The sequence below is a fragment of the Vanrija pseudolonga genome, chromosome 1 (assembly GCF_020906515.1).
Source record: "Vanrija pseudolonga chromosome 1, complete sequence".
In the NCBI taxonomy this organism is placed as follows: Eukaryota; Fungi; Basidiomycota; class Tremellomycetes; order Trichosporonales; family Trichosporonaceae; genus Vanrija; species Vanrija pseudolonga.
The window spans coordinates 2,757,903-2,774,893 of NC_085849.1; the positions used below are offsets into that span (position 1 = coordinate 2,757,903).

General features: G+C 62.2%; 6 protein-coding genes across 6 annotated transcripts; 2 read left to right on the top strand and 4 right to left on the bottom strand.

Annotated features, from left to right (window-relative positions):
* Window positions 1-1,382: 1,382 nt before the first annotated feature.
* LOC62_01G001051 (uncharacterized protein) lies at window positions 1,383-2,237 on the top strand (the record flags this gene model as incomplete). The annotated part of the gene is made up of 1 exon (XM_062767520.1): window positions 1,383-2,237. One exon carries the CDS (start codon window positions 1,383-1,385, stop codon window positions 2,235-2,237), a length of 855 nt encoding a protein of 284 aa, XP_062623504.1.
* A 1,093-nt stretch (window positions 2,238-3,330) lies between these two features.
* LOC62_01G001052 (uncharacterized protein) lies at window positions 3,331-4,395 on the bottom strand. Its single transcript, XM_062767521.1, has 2 exons — window positions 3,927-4,395; window positions 3,331-3,887 (listed from the first exon to the last, which is right to left on the bottom strand). Exons 1-2 carry the CDS (start codon window positions 4,260-4,262, stop codon window positions 3,453-3,455), a joined length of 771 nt encoding a protein of 256 aa, XP_062623505.1. The 5' UTR covers window positions 4,263-4,395; the 3' UTR covers window positions 3,331-3,452.
* Window positions 4,396-7,985: 3,590 nt separating this feature from the next.
* LOC62_01G001053 (uncharacterized protein) lies at window positions 7,986-8,534 on the bottom strand (the record flags this gene model as incomplete). The annotated part of the gene is made up of 1 exon (XM_062767522.1): window positions 7,986-8,534. One exon carries the CDS (start codon window positions 8,532-8,534, stop codon window positions 7,986-7,988), a length of 549 nt encoding a protein of 182 aa, XP_062623506.1.
* Window positions 8,535-8,870: 336 nt separating this feature from the next.
* Window positions 8,871-10,107, bottom strand: LOC62_01G001054 (uncharacterized protein; the record flags this gene model as incomplete). Its single annotated transcript, XM_062767523.1, has 3 exons — window positions 8,871-9,266; window positions 9,324-9,811; window positions 9,850-10,107. 3 exons carry the CDS (start codon window positions 10,105-10,107, stop codon window positions 8,942-8,944), a joined length of 1,071 nt encoding a protein of 356 aa, XP_062623507.1. The 3' UTR covers window positions 8,871-8,941.
* A 1,542-nt stretch (window positions 10,108-11,649) lies between these two features.
* Window positions 11,650-12,422, bottom strand: LOC62_01G001055 (uncharacterized protein; the record flags this gene model as incomplete). The annotated part of the gene is made up of 3 exons (XM_062767524.1): window positions 11,650-11,716; window positions 11,798-12,027; window positions 12,129-12,422. The coding sequence occupies 3 exons, from the start codon at window positions 12,420-12,422 to the stop codon at window positions 11,650-11,652; spliced, it is 591 nt and encodes a 196-aa protein (XP_062623508.1).
* A 1,487-nt stretch (window positions 12,423-13,909) lies between these two features.
* Window positions 13,910-16,381, top strand: LOC62_01G001056 (uncharacterized protein; the record flags this gene model as incomplete). Its single annotated transcript, XM_062767525.1, has 3 exons — window positions 13,910-13,916; window positions 13,950-15,026; window positions 15,210-16,381. 3 exons carry the CDS (start codon window positions 13,910-13,912, stop codon window positions 16,379-16,381), a joined length of 2,256 nt encoding a protein of 751 aa, XP_062623509.1.
* Window positions 16,382-16,991: the final 610 nt, after the last annotated feature.

A 16,991-nucleotide genomic window follows, 5' to 3' on the forward strand; every position in this document is an offset into this window, starting at 1 on the left:
CCACCAGTCCCCGGTGCTTCTCTATCTCAGCATGAAAGCTGGCCAGACCGACGTAGACCTGCCGTGGCGCGCGTGTTCCACGCGTTGAAGCCCTCATCTCTTTGGAAGCACATCCCCTCCCTCAAGCGCTCTACTCCGGGTGCCATCCCCCGACAGGCTGTAAACCCAGTCCGCCCTCTGCCGGTGAGGTTGGGTATGAAGTTTTGATGGGTCTGACTTTGAGGCTGTTTTGAGCTCTGTTCACCCGAACCGCCTCACAGGGTGTCGGTGTGAATGCCACCTATTGGATAGGATCGCGAGGACTGTGGGCGACAAAGTCATCAGTGATAACGTCAAGGACGAGGAACTGCAGCCCCAGTTTAGGGACCCTTCAGGCCACTTTCTTTGTGTCTCCTGCGTATGTCGGCGGATCGAAGGAAGTGAAGACCCAGATTGGCGTCTCAGAGCTCCAATTGATCATTCAATTGTAGGTATGATGGGCTGAGCTGTCCTAATCTGAAGCAAGACGCTCTATCAGAGAAGCTGCACGGTAGGGTTTGTGGCTGTCAACCTGACTGCTACATACCCCTGACGATCATTTCGAACGTGATGCCCTACGGCTCTCGAGGCTTAGCCAATCGCAACAACATTTTCCTAAACTTTGGCGAAGCACCTTTACTCCAGGTTGGTGAACCTGCGATGGAAATCCTAGGCCTTGTTCCATTCCTACGATTCCAGGAGCGTCGCTACCAATTACTCTTCCCTACGTTTCAGTGGTTTCCTTTCAACGGCCAACATTATCAACAGTCCGATATTAAGGTGAAAACAATAGCCTTTAAAATCCGGGACATCGACGAGGAGATGGTACACCATCGCTTTTTTGAATGGCTCATGGGGAACTATCTCGACAACTCCTCCATTCGTGTGACTGTGTGGGAAAAGTCTGTCGACCCTCCCGTAAGCTAGTTAGAAGATTGCACTGCTGACAGAAGCAGCTTGAGACTCGCAAACAATCTCTGCTAAGGGAGCAGGCACGAAACGAGCTCCTGGACCAGCAGATGACTTATCACATTGGGCTTTCTCCATCTCGTGTGTCGCCGCGCAAGCACCCTCTGAGCTCCTTCCCCAAGTTTACTTTGCAAGGCCCGTGGCGAGACGGCGATGGATCGCCGATGAGCAGTTCAAGGACACAATACCTAAAAGACTTCTTACACCGTCGCTCGGAGGCCGTATCAATCACATGTCGAACAGCAGTCTTCCTGTGTCTACTTCTAAGGGGAGATACCCAATTGGCTCGGACCTACTTCAAAACACACACTTGGGTCATCGCCTGGGATGTACGTCAAGCTAAATTGGGATGGTTCGTGAGTCGAATGGGATGCAACCCATTCGGGAGAGACACCATGCTCCTCGACCATCTTTTCCTCCGTATGGAAACGGCAGGTCGCTTCCGGACGGATGACATGACGCTTCAGACATGTGCTTCACTTCTGATTGCCAGCCTAGAACACCGATGGCGTTTGGACCTCAACAGCTTTCGGATTCAGGGGTGTCTCCACCTGCTGTTTGGCCTCATTAGCACGAAACTATTCCGCGTCGAGCGCCGTTCCACGACCAGGGTTGCGGTTTGCAACGGACTGGCTTACGGCGCCTTGGCTGTCTTCTTCAGCGACAAGTATGCAAGTAAGGTGTGGAAGAACAGCCGTTGGGAGCTGGCCGTCGAGACCACAGGCAACCTAGCACGGGCAGCAGCGGGAGCCAGCACAGTTCCGGGTGTAAGCTCAACAGTCACAGGAGTAGTCGCGCTCGGTAGCACGGCAGTGTCCAAAAGATTCAGGCAAAAGGAGGACAAGCTCTTGAAAGTCGTCTACAGCGTAGCCCGCAAGTTTGAGCTCCAAGTGTTGAGGGAGGCTGAGGAGGGACGCCTTCGGGGACAACATGATTGGTTCTCAAAAGACGAGAATGGGTTGGGTTTCACAACAGAAGCACTGGACGACTTCATCCTCACGGCATCGCTCGTGTTCAATATCATCGTCAGCGAGACCAAGGTTCCTCTCACCATTGCGGTGGCGGAAAAGTCGAGAAAGGCGAACGTCTCAAATCAAAATCAAGGCCAAAGCGTGCAGGACTTGCTCAAGTTGCTGTTACGGCATTCCAGTCCGCCGTCCAATGACCCCTCAACATCACCCGAGGTGGATGCTTCCTCCTCTCCGGAAGCCAACGCGTCGGCCTCTCCCGATGCGGGTCCCACAGCTTAGTAGCATGGCACACCACTCCATCTTCTCGCCAAGCCGTCCCCTGACCTACCACGATCCACTCCAATTGCAATCTCTGCAGACTCAGTCGATTTCGTCTCCTTGATATGCCCCTATGACTACTGCCCCTCGCCCCCGATGATAACCCAACATTCACCCGCCTTCATCGACCCACATCGTCCCCTCTGTCTCGCCACCATCCCCACTTGCATCGAGTGGTCTTTCCCCGTGCTTAATCGTCCCCCGACACCGGCTGTTCACCATGGGAGAGCCCTCCCTTCGACCTAGGGTGAAGTACACAGTCACGTTGTTGTCGCCTAAGAGCGTGTAAACACGATGCAGGGCAGTTCTGGCTTGGGTTGCGTTTCTATGTTCGGCGCAGTGTGGTGCTCTCAGGAGGTAGCGTCCTCTGGGACGACTAAGCTGCGGGGCGTTCATCAGCAGTGCGTCCGGCGTAAACCTCTGTCCAGAAGTCGAACAGGACACGGGCGCAGCTCACTTGCATAGAGGAGTTTGGTCATGCCACTGAACGTCCAGGGTCGCGTTGTCCATGCAAGACCGACAGCCCTTGACCAGTAGGACTCTGTCATGTTTGGGACTGGCAGTCCATGCGTTGGCGGAAGGGTAGTGATAGGGTTGGATGCGGTGTGATGGGACGCCGTCTATGCGGAGCTCGTCGAGCCGTTCGGTGAGGGGTGCAGGTACCTGCGGAGGGTGCCATAGCTCCGGTCATTGTCGCTGACATGCTGACCTGTGTGCCCGGACAAAAGGGGAAGGGACGCAGGAAAAGGTGTGTGAGGACTTTTACTCTTGACGTGTCACTGGTATCGACTGCCTTGCGATAAGATGAGAGCCGAGGCTAGCCGAGCTAAGGTGACGCGGCAACCCTGACGATGGCAGAGCGGCGGAGGGGATGAATCGCAATCACGTGGGTCGCCGAAACACCGCGCACAGCACACAGCGCCGTCAGCGACCGGGCTTGGTCTGGTGGCAGCGCCAGTGCGGACCATCACGGCAACGCCCGAACTAAACGCGCGCGACTGCGCCGCCAAAAAGTCAGGCGCGAGTGCGGCCTTCGCCGCCGCGGCAGCCTGAGGCACACGCTAGCTTGCATAGGCGAGGTACTGGTACAACATTAACTAGCGTGGGCACGGGCGATGCACTCTAGTCCGCGGGGTGGGACCTGGCGGGACTAATGAAGGTTGGGTGGGTTGGTGGTCAAACTCGTGGGGGTGGGTGAACTGGGAGGGAGACGCTCTCGACGGCGATGGCGGGGTACGACGGGGCGGGGGAGACGGGCTCGGCGTCGTCGTCCTTCTCCTCGGGGACGAGGGCGGGCGCGGCCGCGTGCGCCGGCAGCGTCTCGGTGCTCGTCGTGGTCGCCTTGACTGCGCTTGCTGGCGCCGTCCGCGGGCTGGGCCGGGCGGGCCGGAAACGCGCCGTGACGCGCTCCCACCATGTCAGTGGTGGAAGGCCGCGCGCCGCAGCCTCGCGCTCGCGCTGCAGCCGCCGCTGTCGCCGCTGGCCCTGGTACGTCCACCAGCCGGGCTGCAGCTCCTCTGCCGACGTGACAAAGTGGCCCGACTGGCCGTACTGCCCCACCCAGGCGCGCTCAAATTCTCGGCGCTCGCGTTTCCGGCGTCCTCGTGCGCTCTGTGCAACTGTTAGCGTTGGTCGAGGCAAGCGACTCACGTTATCCCGGATCCACCAGATGACGCCCGCGATGAGCGCGAGTCCGAGCACACCCGACACGACGTAGACTGCAATCAAGCCGGCGCTCTGCGTGTCGACGGATGATGACGACGGGCTCGTGCCGCCCGGCCCGCCGGGGCCGCCCGACAGCCCACCACCGTTGCCGGCCTGGTTGTTGCCTCCTCCAAAGCCGCCGGTCCCGCCGCCCGAGCCGCCTTGTGGTAATGGACTCGAGTATGCAGGGGACGCTGTAACCAGTGCGAGTGCCAGGGCCGCAGCCGCATGGTGGTGGTGGTGAAACGAGCCAAGCCACGCGGTATGTCGTGGTGGGCTCATGATGAAAGTGGGAGTGGGGGAAGGGGAGGGACGGAGAATTGACTGGCTAGCAGGCTATGCGAGCGAGCGATGCTGATGCTGACTTGATGTGGGCGATGAAGAGATGTACCATGCACACATGTATGGGAATGTCGAGGTCGTGTGTTGCGATGGTGTGCGGTGTGTGCTGCCTGCTCAATGCTGCGGCGGCGACGGCGGCATCCGTCATCCGAGCTTGCTGGCCCGTGTTCACGACGGTTCCCTCGCTCGCTCCGCGCCGTGTGACACTTGTCCCGCGCGGCGTTGCGAGGGGCCAGCGAGGTCGCACCTGGCACGCACCTGGCACACTCCAAGGTGGGTAAAAATCACAGCTTAGTCCGAGCCTATGTTGGAGTTTATCGTACCTAAGGCACTGCACTAAGTTTGATCTGGCACAAGTTGTAGTAAGCTGCTGCTGCAGTCAACGAGCGAGGCAGCCAGGCAGGCAAGCAGGCAGGTCAAGCCAAGTTAGTTCCCCCCCTGGCCTCCCCCCAAGGCAGGCACACCCTAATACGAGCCAACTAGACCTTAACAACCAAGCCAAACTGCCCCATCGTACCTTTAAAAACCTGCAGCACCCGACCAGCTAGCTGCCTCGGCAGCTCCGCTCTCCCATCTCGTTTCGGATCCTCGTCGTCGAGTAAAACGACAAGATTCAGTTGTGGAGCAGACACCGAGTTTCAAAATGGCGGTACGGGAACGAGTTTGACACGTCGTCGGACCCTCCGCCTAGCCTAGCGTCACGACGACCCGACCGACTGACCCCATGAGCCAACCCAAATCTGTCCGCAGCAACGCGCAACCACCAAACTCCGGCAACGCGCGCCTACCTTTGTTGCATGTCACTATTGTTCGCCAATATACCCAGGTCCGACGCCAGTGCATTTTGGGCATTCACATGGTCCAGGTCGGCCGAGTGCGCAACCGGCTCGGGTAGCGGGCGCGCCGTACGACCCTCTTCGGTGACCACGAGTGGGGTTAATTGGTACCCAAACCCCGACGCCACGTCGCGCAGCAGTACTCCGTCGCCCTCGAGGACAGACTGCAAGCTCAGGCGCCGTTCACGCGGCGCAAGCGATGGTGGGGGCTCGAACGCAGCGTACACCGAGGCCTCCTCCTCCCTGGACATGTACGACGTCGGCTGGGACGTGGCCGAGACATTCGAGGCTTCGTAGTCGCTCGACCAGCTAGCATAGTATGGGCGGTTTAGTGGACGCGTGGATGATGTCTCCGAGGCAGGTGCCTTCGCCATTCGGCTTCGACCGGGTGACGGCGAACGAGCCTGCTCTGGGTCCATCAAGGAGAGCAAGGGCTGCGGAGACGCCTCGGCGTCATCCCGCGTGGACGCCCAAGGCAGCCACCGGCGCAGGCGACCCCTCGACGCCGGCGGCGCGCCATCCCGTGTCCAACCATGTAGTGTCGGCGTGCCTGTGTGCCGCTTGCCAGCCTCCGCCCTGCGCCGCGTGCCCTGTCACGCTGTCAGCAAGGCAGGCATGCCGCATTCGTGCATTCGTGCATGTACTTGCACGTGTGCATACGCACCGGACAGCTGCAGCAGAGCCAAAGGACCAAGGCGCAGACGACGGTCGCACCGAGGCCGGCGCCGAGCGCGGCGCCAAGAACTCGTCCAAGCGGGGGTTCAGGGGCGTGCGTGTCGGCGCCAGCTGCGGTGGATGCCTCAGGTGCTGATGGCTCGACGCCCATGCTGGATGATGGGAGCGGCGCCGCGCTGGCTGTGGTGGTGAGAAGAACAAGGAGCCGCAGAAGCAAGCCTGTCCAAGTGATTGTTGAGGACGGCGAGGGCATCGTGTCCCATGACCGCTCGCTTCATATCCGCGGCTCTCCAACACGGGGCGGTGCGCAGACAATGGACATGGCGATGACAGTGCGGCCAGGAGGCAATCACACTGATGCATAGCTCATCGGGGCGCATGCATGGCGGGCTGTGGGCGTTCTCGATTACTTGGTCGGCGGAAGACAAGTCCAGGAGCCAGCAAGGTTCGTCTTGTCATGACCCATCTCATGACACAACTCCACGCCGAACACATCGCGGAGCTTCTGCGATCTACAACGGTCAGGTGAGCGTGGCCAGGCTTAACAGTGATGTCGCTTCGAACTCAGACATCCCATCGTGGCCAGCGGGCGGGCGGGCACGATGCCAAGCGCAGTCGTGGCGCCCGCCATCATCCGAGGCTGATTGACCGCGCCCACCACAGCACCAAGCACCCCCAAGATCCGCGGTCAGGCGTCCACATCACCGCCACCCCCTCCCAACAGGCGGTGCGGGGCTGAGCCCGCCATGGCACCAGCATCGCTATGCATAGGATCGGGTGGGCGAGGTCACCGCTGGCGCAATCTCGCTGGCGTGATATGCATGATGCCGTCTACGCGTCTGCAAGCGTCGGGGCTCACCGGCGTCGCCCTTCCGCTGAGTCTGACCCTCCGCTGCGGCGCCGAGCCTTCCAGGCGTACACGAAAGTGCTTCCGGTGGTGTAGCGCAAGTCATTGCGACTCAGTCGTACGGTGTGACGGTCGCTCGGCGCAGCACTGTCGTCCCACACCGTCCCACACCCACACCACCTCGTCGCCGTTTAGGGCGGCGCCCCTCCTTCCGCTCGGCTTCGGGACACGGCACTCTTTGCAGAGCCACCCATCAACCCCGAAAGCCTAGGGACAACGTCAAACACACGGCAGACTGTCTACAGCATGTACATGGATCACTCCACCGCCTCTCTGCCCGAGTCGGAGCACGGCGAGGAGGCCCGCGAAGAGGCCCGGGGCGCCGTCCCCGTCAGTTGCTCTGCGTGTAGACTCCCATCTCGCCGCGCCGGGGGTACGCGGGGGCCTCCGCCACCGCAACGGCGGCGTGTGACCGGCTCGCCGACGCGGTAGAATATAACCTTGGTTCTGAGCCATTGAGACAAGAGGCAAAGGGACTATTGCAAGGGTGTTCGAATGCGAGTAGAGCCAGCACAAACCACTCTTTTGCATGCGACAGTGCGAGTACTTGCAGATCAGGGCTCGGGATCGACCCCACATGCTGGCGTGTGGTATGACGGCGCCACGCTCTGTCCGTGGCCACAGCCATGCTCTTCCCCGTCCTCACTGAGGAGCGGACGCTGTCGCCGTCCCTGGTACGCCCATCCCCAGCACCCCCGCCACGAGGACGGTCTCGCTCTTGTCCAGCTGGTGCTTGCGGAGAATGTCGGCGTGGTGGCGGGCTCAACACGGCTCAGATCTGCTGGGAACAGATGTCGGGTCAGCTTAACCGTGGTTCAGATCTCCCATGGCCCCCGCCGACTGTCTGAGGAGGTCGGGCGGGTGGTGAGTGACACGCTGCCTGGACCACCCCGGTTCCTCTAGGCGGTCACATGTACCCGCACGCCGTCGTCGAGGCCATCAGTTCTGAGCGACGGGGTGATGGACCGTCACAACAAGAGAACGCGTCCGATCCCATCATACTGGCGATGCATATGTATGCCGAGAGCTGGTCACTCTGCAGAGGCTGGCGATCAGTCACCCGAGGAGGAGGAATGGATGGATGGATGGGCTTGGCGGTGTGTTATTTTCGCCGCCACGAGCACAACAACGCGATCACCCCACACACAGTTGGACATCCCCGCGTTTTGGGTTGTTCATGCCCAAGCCAAGATACGATACATCCAGTCTGATACAGTGTGTTGAATTGTCCGCGAGGGCCCAAGCCTACTTCTGCGCATACACGTCGTGCGTGGTGTGTCCGGTGCCCTGCGACGAGAGCGGGCGCGCCGGCGGCGCGGCCTCGCCAGCGAAGGGCGCGGCGCTCTCCGAGCCCGGCGTGGCCATGTCGCGCGCGCCATACGGGTTGTAGTATGCCGCTGCCTGCCCAGGCTGCCCAGCCGCTGGTGCAGGATACGTCGGGTATGTGGGGTACGCTGCCGGCGCGGCTGCGGGGTAGCCGTACGTCATGTTGGGCTGGGGCACCGGCGCGGGCACGGGCGGGGGCACGTACGCGTAGCTCGACTTTGAGCGGCTGCGGCGGACGCAGTAGCCCTGTGGGGTCAGCCAAGGCTTGGTGGCACGGAGGCGGGGGACACTCACGATAAGGAGGCAGAGGCCGAGGACGACGAAGAAGGCCGCGATGGCAATGCCGACCTTCACGCCGAGCGATATTCCATTGTCATACGTGTAGTAGTAGTAGTACCGCTTGCTGAGCGGTGCGGCGCGTGCGGTGCTTGCGAGAGCGAGGGCGGCGGCGACGACGACGGCGAACATGGTTGGAGTGGTGTGAGAGCGGGGTGAGTGACCCCTCGCCGCCTCCTAGCCTTTTAACCACCACAGTCAACAGTGCATGCAGCCCAAACGTGCGTACGTGCTCCAAGCAACAGGCCGAAAGGTTGAATCTGGTGGCTGTCAATCTCGAGGCGCAACACCCAACACGGGCATCAGATGACTTGACCGCATCGCCGTTGGGCGGTGCTGCGGTGGTCCGCTATCACACCGCCTCCTCGACTCGAAACAAATACCCCACTATCGCGACCCACTTCGGCTCACCAACTTGCTCAATATGGCGTGTTCAAGCGTCACATGTCGAGCGAGGCAGCGGGGCCGATCACCAAAGTCCACTAGTATACACTCCCGCGCACTGCATCTATGAATAACCCAGATACCCAGCCAACCAACTAGAAAGCCTTGCCCACGCTCACTGGCCGTGCCGAGGCCGGAGCGGGCGCTGTCAGGCTCCGCCGTCCGCCCTCGCCGGGCTGGATGAAGCGCGGCGGGTTGGCGAACGGGTTGGCGGGGTCGTTTTCCCGGCTCGCATACTGCGCCGGCGAGTACTTTGCCTCCACGACGGGGCGGATAACGGTCGGCTCGTGCGAGGCGAGCGTGGACCGCGGCGACGTGTCATACGCGAATGGCCGCTCGTCAGAGTGCGTCTCGTCCGAGTGGAAGTCGGTCGTGTCCTCCGAGCCGTACTGGTATCCCAGGCTGTCGCGGGTGGGTTGGCTGGCGTGTGTTAGTTGGGCGGGCCACGGCGGCAGCGAGGGAGACGAGACGACCTACCTGTTGTCCTGGAAGCGCGGGGGCGGCGACAGCGTGCTCGCCGTGCTGTAGGCGCTGACTGCGCTCTGGGCCGACACGCGCTTGACGCGGTCCATGTCGTCTGGGCTGAGCATCTGCCCTGGCGCGAGGTTGAGGTTGAGCTTGGGCACCTCGGGGGTGAGGAGGCCGTTGGTGCGGTCGACGTAGGCGTACGTCTTGCCGGGCAGGGGCGGGCTCGGCGACGCGCCGTTCGAGGACGAGCGGCTATGTGTCGACAGCATGGACGACGAGGGCTGCCGCCTCGGCGCGACGTGCTGCAGCGTGTTGAAGCTCTCGGCGCGGGACCGCGCGCCGACCGTCGGCGAGAGATTTGGGGGCGCCGCGACCTTCTCGCGCTCGGCGTCAAAGCTCCACGAGTCGAAGCTCGGGCTCGGCGCGTTGAGGAGCGCCTCGGCGTCCTTCCTTGCTTTTCTCGACTGCCGCCTGCGGTGAAGCTTCTTCACGAACGGCTGTACGGTCAGCGGCACGAACCTTCTGCGCCACTCACCACCAGGATCATGAGGATAATCAGCCCGCCGACGATGCACGCGACGATGACGCCGATGAGCGTGCCGTCTGACAGCGTCTTCTTCGGCCGCGGAGCGACGGGGACCCACACGCCGTTCCGCACATCGTAGGACGACGACCCCGAGAACGTGGTCTGAATGAGCGTGTGCTTGGCCGTTGTGGGCGTGGGCTTGTCCGCAAGCGTCGAAGTGACCGTCGTCGTTCGCCCACCGGCACCTGTAGGAGTTGCCGCTGCCATTGTCGAGTGTCGGCGATTCGATCAGCGATTCGATTCGATCAAAAGCCAAGGCGATAACTTGGCGCTGTCAGTGGTGATGAAGAGAACAATGCAGCTGCCAAGGTTAACAACGCGTCAGCTTTGCACGACGAGCATGCAGCAGCAGCAGCTGCTGCTGCCTGCTGCCTGCTCTCTCTCTCCGCTCCGCACCCCGCTTCACCTGACATCTTGTGCCGGGTCGATTGTTGACGTTGTTTTCGTCGAGGGCCCTGTTTGCTTGCCTTGCCGAACCGTCCACCAGGTACAGCCATCGCGTCTACGCCCCGCCTGTCGGTAAAGCGCGACATTACGTTTGCGCGTTGTATGACTGGCTTTGGCCTCTGCGAGCTGACCGTGAGTTGGGACGGATGACAGGGATGCAACAGGCGGGCTGGCCCAGATCCTCGTGGCCAGACGCGCAAACGGGCGGGAACAACCGCTCACCGTAGCGGAACGGCGTTTCAGCCTCCGCCTCCCTGCCTGCTCATCCTTCTGGCCGCGAGCCGTATGAACGACACAGGAACCACATCCGACCGGCAAAGGCACGACGTAAACAATGCCTCGACGGACGCGACCCCAACCTCACAGTTGGCAGCTCGAAACGTCTCCTTGCCGTACCATTCGGTCGGCGGGCTCTGTTGGGCTCAAGTCTAATGCAGGGCACGGCGCGACACAACCTGCAGGATGAGGTCGAATACGGTTCGAGACGGACATGGTTTGGGCCGTGTTCGACGCGTATGTAGGAACAAGGAAGGAGACGCGTCCGGGCCTCGGCCATCCAGCCGGCCGTTGATTTGCTCGACGCGTTGGCCCCACCACCAGGCATGAGGCGGGCTTCGGCGTTGCGGGGGCCGCGTACCCGCGCTCTGTTCATCACACGAGCTGCTGTCTTAAAGGTGACCGCAGGACCCCGAAACTTGCAGTTACCCAGTCGGTCATACCGCACACGAGGCCCCGTTGTCCTCTCCGGAAGGTCGCCCTCGCGCTTGGTGACCGTGGAGTGTGTCAGTTCCGGTTGGCCGCTCACCTCCCCCGCGTCCTCAGGATGACGGTCGCTGGGTTCGATCCAGCACGACGCAGTTCATCAGCCATCAATGAACTGGCGACCATCCATCTTACCCACTCGTAGGCTAACAGCTCCGAGGCTACGGCGCACCGGAGCTCGGCGCTGGCGACCCTCCTCGGGGCCGGTGCTTGGTAACGTAGTCGACGAGAACTCCCAGCTGAGCCCTCGAGATTGGGACTATTGACCGCGCTCACGCGCACACACCCCACTTCATGCTGCTGGCATGTAGGCATCACGCGCCCCCCACCACCCAACGCCTCTGCGGCGTTCCCCTCGCCTCCTCACACCATCACCCCTCACACCGACCCGCTCCAACTGCTTCATTCTTCATTTCTATTTGGGCTCACGCGATGGAAGCCTTCGGAGGCGTGTGGGGCGGCATGGGGATCTCCGGTGCGGCCCGCCGCTGATGGAACCCCCTCCCTCGTACTTTCTAACCCCACCTGCCTCACCACTGCCTACGAGAAGATGCCGGCGGTAATCTCGAGGGATCCGTCCTGAGTCCACTGGCTGATGTAGTTGTTGCTATTGTGCGCAACTGCACACTGGTCGTCGATTTTGCCAGCGTTAAGGTTGTCGCCAACAGCCGACTGCCCGTCCGCCTACGGCTTGCCGTAGTAAATGTGGAACTTGGGCTGGCACGGGTGCTCGGAAGGCAGAGGGCTCATGCCGTTGAAGGGGTAGTACTCGAGCCACTGGGAGACGCTGCCGCTCAGACCACCGTACGACGCGTCGGTCCAGAACGACGCGATGGGCGTGCGCTTGCCGGCCTGGTCGTCGATGAAGGTGCCGTTCCAACGGCGGCTTCCGTCGGCACCCCTCTCCACAACCTTGGACTCGATGGTGTACCAGCGTCCAGGGGAGAATCAATGTCGAGCCAGCAGGACGCACCCGCGCCTCCGTCAGCGCCGGGGTTACACTGCGCGGGCTCGCCAACACGGGAGCCGTTTCCGAACACGGAGTACACGAGGTGTCCCGTCGTGGTGCCGTCTCCCTTCGACCGCGGCTGCAGGCCAAAGTACTGAACATCGGGCCAGGCGCCCTGAAAGCTCCACTGAGTCGCGGCGTAGTAGCCTGTCGTCCAGTTGGAGCTGGGGTCGATCCAGTACTTGGCGGACACGGTCTCGAACCCATTGGCGGGCACGGTGGGGAACTTGAACCACGCGCCAGGGGTGGTGGCGAGCGTTGGGGCGGCGGCAGCGAGGGTGGCAAGGATAGCGGCGTACATCATGGTGGGGCAAGGTGTCGTGAGTTACGATGGGGCCTCGAAGGCTGCGTGGGCAGTCTCTTTTATATCTGTGAGGTGAACCTGTACTGGGGGCCATCTGATGCGGTGACTTAGTGTGGCAGAAAGATAAGTGAGGGTGATGTCACTGGACATCGACGCGCTAATTATCGGTTGGGTCGCTGGAGGAGCACATGTCGCGTATGTCCCAACTCGGAAACTTCGGCGCAAGGCAGCGCTGGTGTACGCCAACGGCGACGAGAAGACCGCAGCATGTGTTGTGGCATGAGGTGTCGGGACAAGCGGCGACGTTACCAGCCAAATTGTTGGCCTAAAAGCGCATTAGACTCCATCCGAGTGAACATTAGGTTTCGCTGGGTCAGGGCTGGGGGTTTGCACCCCACCAGTTGGTGTTTGTGGCACGCTGGGATCAGTAGGGCTCCCCCCGATTTCCAAGAACGAGTGAGACAATTGGATAAGAGTCGCGTGCCGGGATTCAGAGTCAGTCAGTCAGCGTAGAGCAACAAGGTTCGGGACGCCCCAGTCCGGCCGGCGCTGAAAAAGGCCACTCGGTGAGCACTCGCCCGAGGACAGTCGGCGCCTGCGCTTGATGACCGTCGACCTGATTAACATGAAGCGATGACGTCAAGCCATGTTTATCTGGGACGACAAGCCGGCTAGAAGGGATCAATCCGCCAAGTGACTCATTCTTCTACTCTTTGTTGACTGATAGCTGGCGAAACTGGGGCCGACGTGAGTAGCAGCACTGATGGCGAGCTGGAAAGACGGCACAACAAGCCTTCTGCAACTGATGGGCGGGCACAGATACATAAGGAGAAGAGACTGCGAGGGCCGGCCTTGCAACGACCGTCAGCAAGACACGAGGCTGGGGTGACAAGGCGACAAGCAACAAATTGGCGGATGGCAGCGTGTGTGGATCGGCGCGCGTCATCCAACCCCCCGCGCTCAGTGCTCTCTGACCCCCACTCACACATCTGGGAGCTGCGGGTGCGGGAGGGCGACAAGGCGATGACAACCCAACTTCCCGGCGCCTTCACGAAGCCGTTGGACAGTGGTCCCTTCACAATCACTTTTGCATGGCCCTTGGTCACCACGGTTGGTGGCCAGAACTCTCGGTACCTCGTCCGCTGAAGCGGCCGCCATTGTGGAGACTTTAGGCGGTCGGATGGTCGGGGGTGCTGTTTCGGCGGCTGGCGCGCTAGGTGATGTCGCGAGTTAGGTGCATGTGTGAGTGCATATACGAACAATGAATGGATGCAGATACCCAGCTTCCAAGCCCTCAATTCTCATGAGGAAGACTCGCAGGTCGAGGCCGTGAAGGGGGAGAATGGAGGGAATTGACGGCCAGCAGCGAGGAGGAATTGCCACCCACCCCCACACCACAACACCACCGTCATCTCGTCGACTTCCTCCTCATCACTCGCGTCCCCTCCAATCCTCTCACTCATTCTAACCCATCACGAGACACCCAAATGACAAGTAAGTCAACCCGCACGAACGCACTAATCCCAGCCCCGGCACCCAAGAAACCGCGCGCCACCAGGCGCGAGCACCAGATCGAAGTCTCGCTCGTTCCCCCCAGCACGGCGCTCACCTGGCGCCCGAGGGAAGGTGGTGGCGACACTGCGTTCCGCGTCCTCGGGCTCATGGGCAACCTGCACCCCGTATCTCGCGTGCCGACTTCCGCGGGGGACACGCGCGTCGAGTATGCCGGGTCGTGGAGGACGTGGCGGCAGCAAGAGAAGATCGCGGCCGCTGTCGAAGCCTGTCGCCCGGCTGCGTTATCCATACGTCTGCACCTCGTTCGCAGAGGACGCCGAACCTCGACGACGGAGCATAACGTCTTTGAAGAGTTTTTCAAGCATCTACCGCCTGATTTGGTCTGTCTCGATCTCCACGGGATCCGACCACCGTATCCCCGCCTCGAAGTTCACGAAGAACTGCTGGAGTTCATCGCGTCACCTCGATCCCACTCTCTCCAAATTCTCTTCCTCCCCGCTTACGAGTACTCCGGTGTTGTGGCACACCCCGTGCTGAAGATGATCTGGGAATCGAATACGGCACTGTCAGTAGTCTCCTTTCGCGTCCGAGCCCTCGAGTCCCCCGATTTGCCAGCAGCATTCTGTCCATGTGCCGAAGAGCCTTGCCGCATGCAGGAGCGGTGTCTGGCACGGTTCCTCAACTACTCGGGAGAATATCTCTACTGCAACGCAATTGGCCGGAACCGCGCGCTCGCGACCGGTGTCCAACGCGCCGCGATTCGGATGCTCATAACGGCGCGTATCCTCGCCTTCGCCCGCCCCGCTGCGTCAACCCGCTCGCCAGCCACGCAGCTGCCCTACGAGCTCATCGCCCAGATCGCGTCCCACGTCGGCGAAGCCCGCGACTGGCTCACGCCCACGCAAGAATCAACCGTGCTCGCCCTCGCGACGGGCGACGCCTTCCCCGCCGTCGCGCGCGTGCTCTCCGACCCCTCGCGCCACTGGTCGGGCCGGCGGTGGGTCGCGCGCGCCGAGTGGTTTGCGGCTGGTGGGCTGGTGTGGGGGTTTGGCGTGGAGAGGGGGAATGCGCGCTGGGCTGAGATGAGGGGTGAGTAGAAATAGTGAGAATGTATGTATTCCCTCGTCGTCTGGGGAAAGGGTGGCGAATGCTGGGAAGTCTGTAACTGTTCTTCTCTTCATCAGTACGTATCTTGGTTGCGATACCCATGTCAGGAGCAGGTAAGCGCGACGCTTCGCGAGCATGACAGTACTGAAGCCGCCGCCACCACAGGAATCTCCCGCCCCGCCACGAGCCCACCGCCCAGGTCCCGCATCCAAGTCGCCCTCCTCCCTCCGACTCGCGCGCTCGCGAAGCCCAACACCCCGCACGACGACCGTATCTGGGAGCTGGAGCTCACGCCCGGCTGGGAGCGAGTAGACGAGGCGGGGGCCCTCGGCGAGCGATACTCCGCGTCGTGGTCGACCTTGGAGGAGCTCCGGCGTACCGCGATGGCCCTGCAGAGATGCCGCGTCTCCGGTCTCAGTATCGCCTTTGACACGCGCTTTGGGCTCGGGAGGCAACCGCACTGGCATTCCCTCTTCGAGGTATTGCTTCCACACTTGCCCTCGCCGCGGCTGTACCTCCGCCTGCAGGGCATTCCCCGTCAGCTGCCCAACCACCGAGCCCTCACCGCGCTCCTCGGCTTCATCAGCTCGCCCGCGTCGCACGGGCTGCAGGTGCTCGCGCTGCCCGAGTCACGAGACGGAGCGCAGCTCGGCGGCCTCGGGCAGGTCCTCGCCGCCATAGCCCGCTCCAACGTCACCATCTCCCTCATCTGCACCCACCCCGTCGTCGATCGCGGGATCCCGCACCCCGCCGCGTGCGAGTGCCTCATGGACCCGCTCGAGGACGGCAAGGCGCGCCGGCACGCCGTGCGCGGCCACCATGGCGCGATGCGGGGGAGCACGACGCGGAACAGGGGTCTTACGCGGTGTGTCCGGCGCGTCGGTGTGCGGATGCTCGTCGTGGCGAGGATCTTGTCGCTCGCGCGGCCGGCAGGCGCGGTATTCCCGGCGTCCGACCGTCGCCGCGGCGCATACCGCACGGTACGGGTATACGCGTGGGGCACGCGCGAGGTGCACCACACGCACCCAGCCACGCAGCTGCCGTACGAGCTCGTGCTCGAGATCGCGGCGCTGGCGACGAACGCGGCGCAGTGGCTCACCAGGGGCCAGATGCACGCGATCATTGACCTCGCGTGCGACAGCCACCGCTTTCCGAGGATCGCGGGCGCGCTCGCCACCCCCGCCGCGCACTGGTCCCGCCGCCGCTGGATCGTGCGCCAGGAGTGGCTCGCTGCGCTGGGCCTGTGGTGGGAGTTTGGCGTGGCCGCCGCCGACGCACGCTGGGAGGAGGTGAGGGGGATGGGCGGTGGTGGCAGCGTCCGCGTCGGCGAGTTTTGAGGTAGCTTTTGTGATGCATCCTGGGGCATTCATTGACGTGTGAGGGAACAGGGGCGTATAAGTACTGCCGCGACGGTGCGCACAAGCATAACTGCACGTGTGGCCGCCGACGCCGTAATGGTGGCGGCAGTCTCCGTTATTGTAACCGCGGCTGGGGCAACAGTTCAGGGCCTTCGCCGACGGAGCTCTCAACATCCCTGGGGTTGTTCTGTTGCCGCTAATTGCTGTTCCGCGGCTTCGATTCCGGCACTGGCTCTGGCACGTTGCTGTGCGGTGTGCGCCGCGGATTGGGGGTGTGGCAGTCAACCGCTTTTCTCACATGGGAAGGTGACAAGATGTGAACTGACGGCTGTATGTTGCGCGAGCGGGCATGAAGGAGCACTTCTCAATCCGCTTGGGCTCATGATGGCGTGGCGCTTGATGGTGCGGGGGCACGGCGGCGGTGGCGGCGGCGGCAAGAGAACCGCACGGAGACAGAGCTGGGTCGCGCCCGTCGCGGGTTACTGCAAGTCAGCGCGGAGGTGAGCCGCCGAGACGACCTGTCGGGTCAGTGAATCCGAGGGGCCAAACAGCGAGCGAAGCATGGTCACTTCGCCGTCCGTCGTCGCCA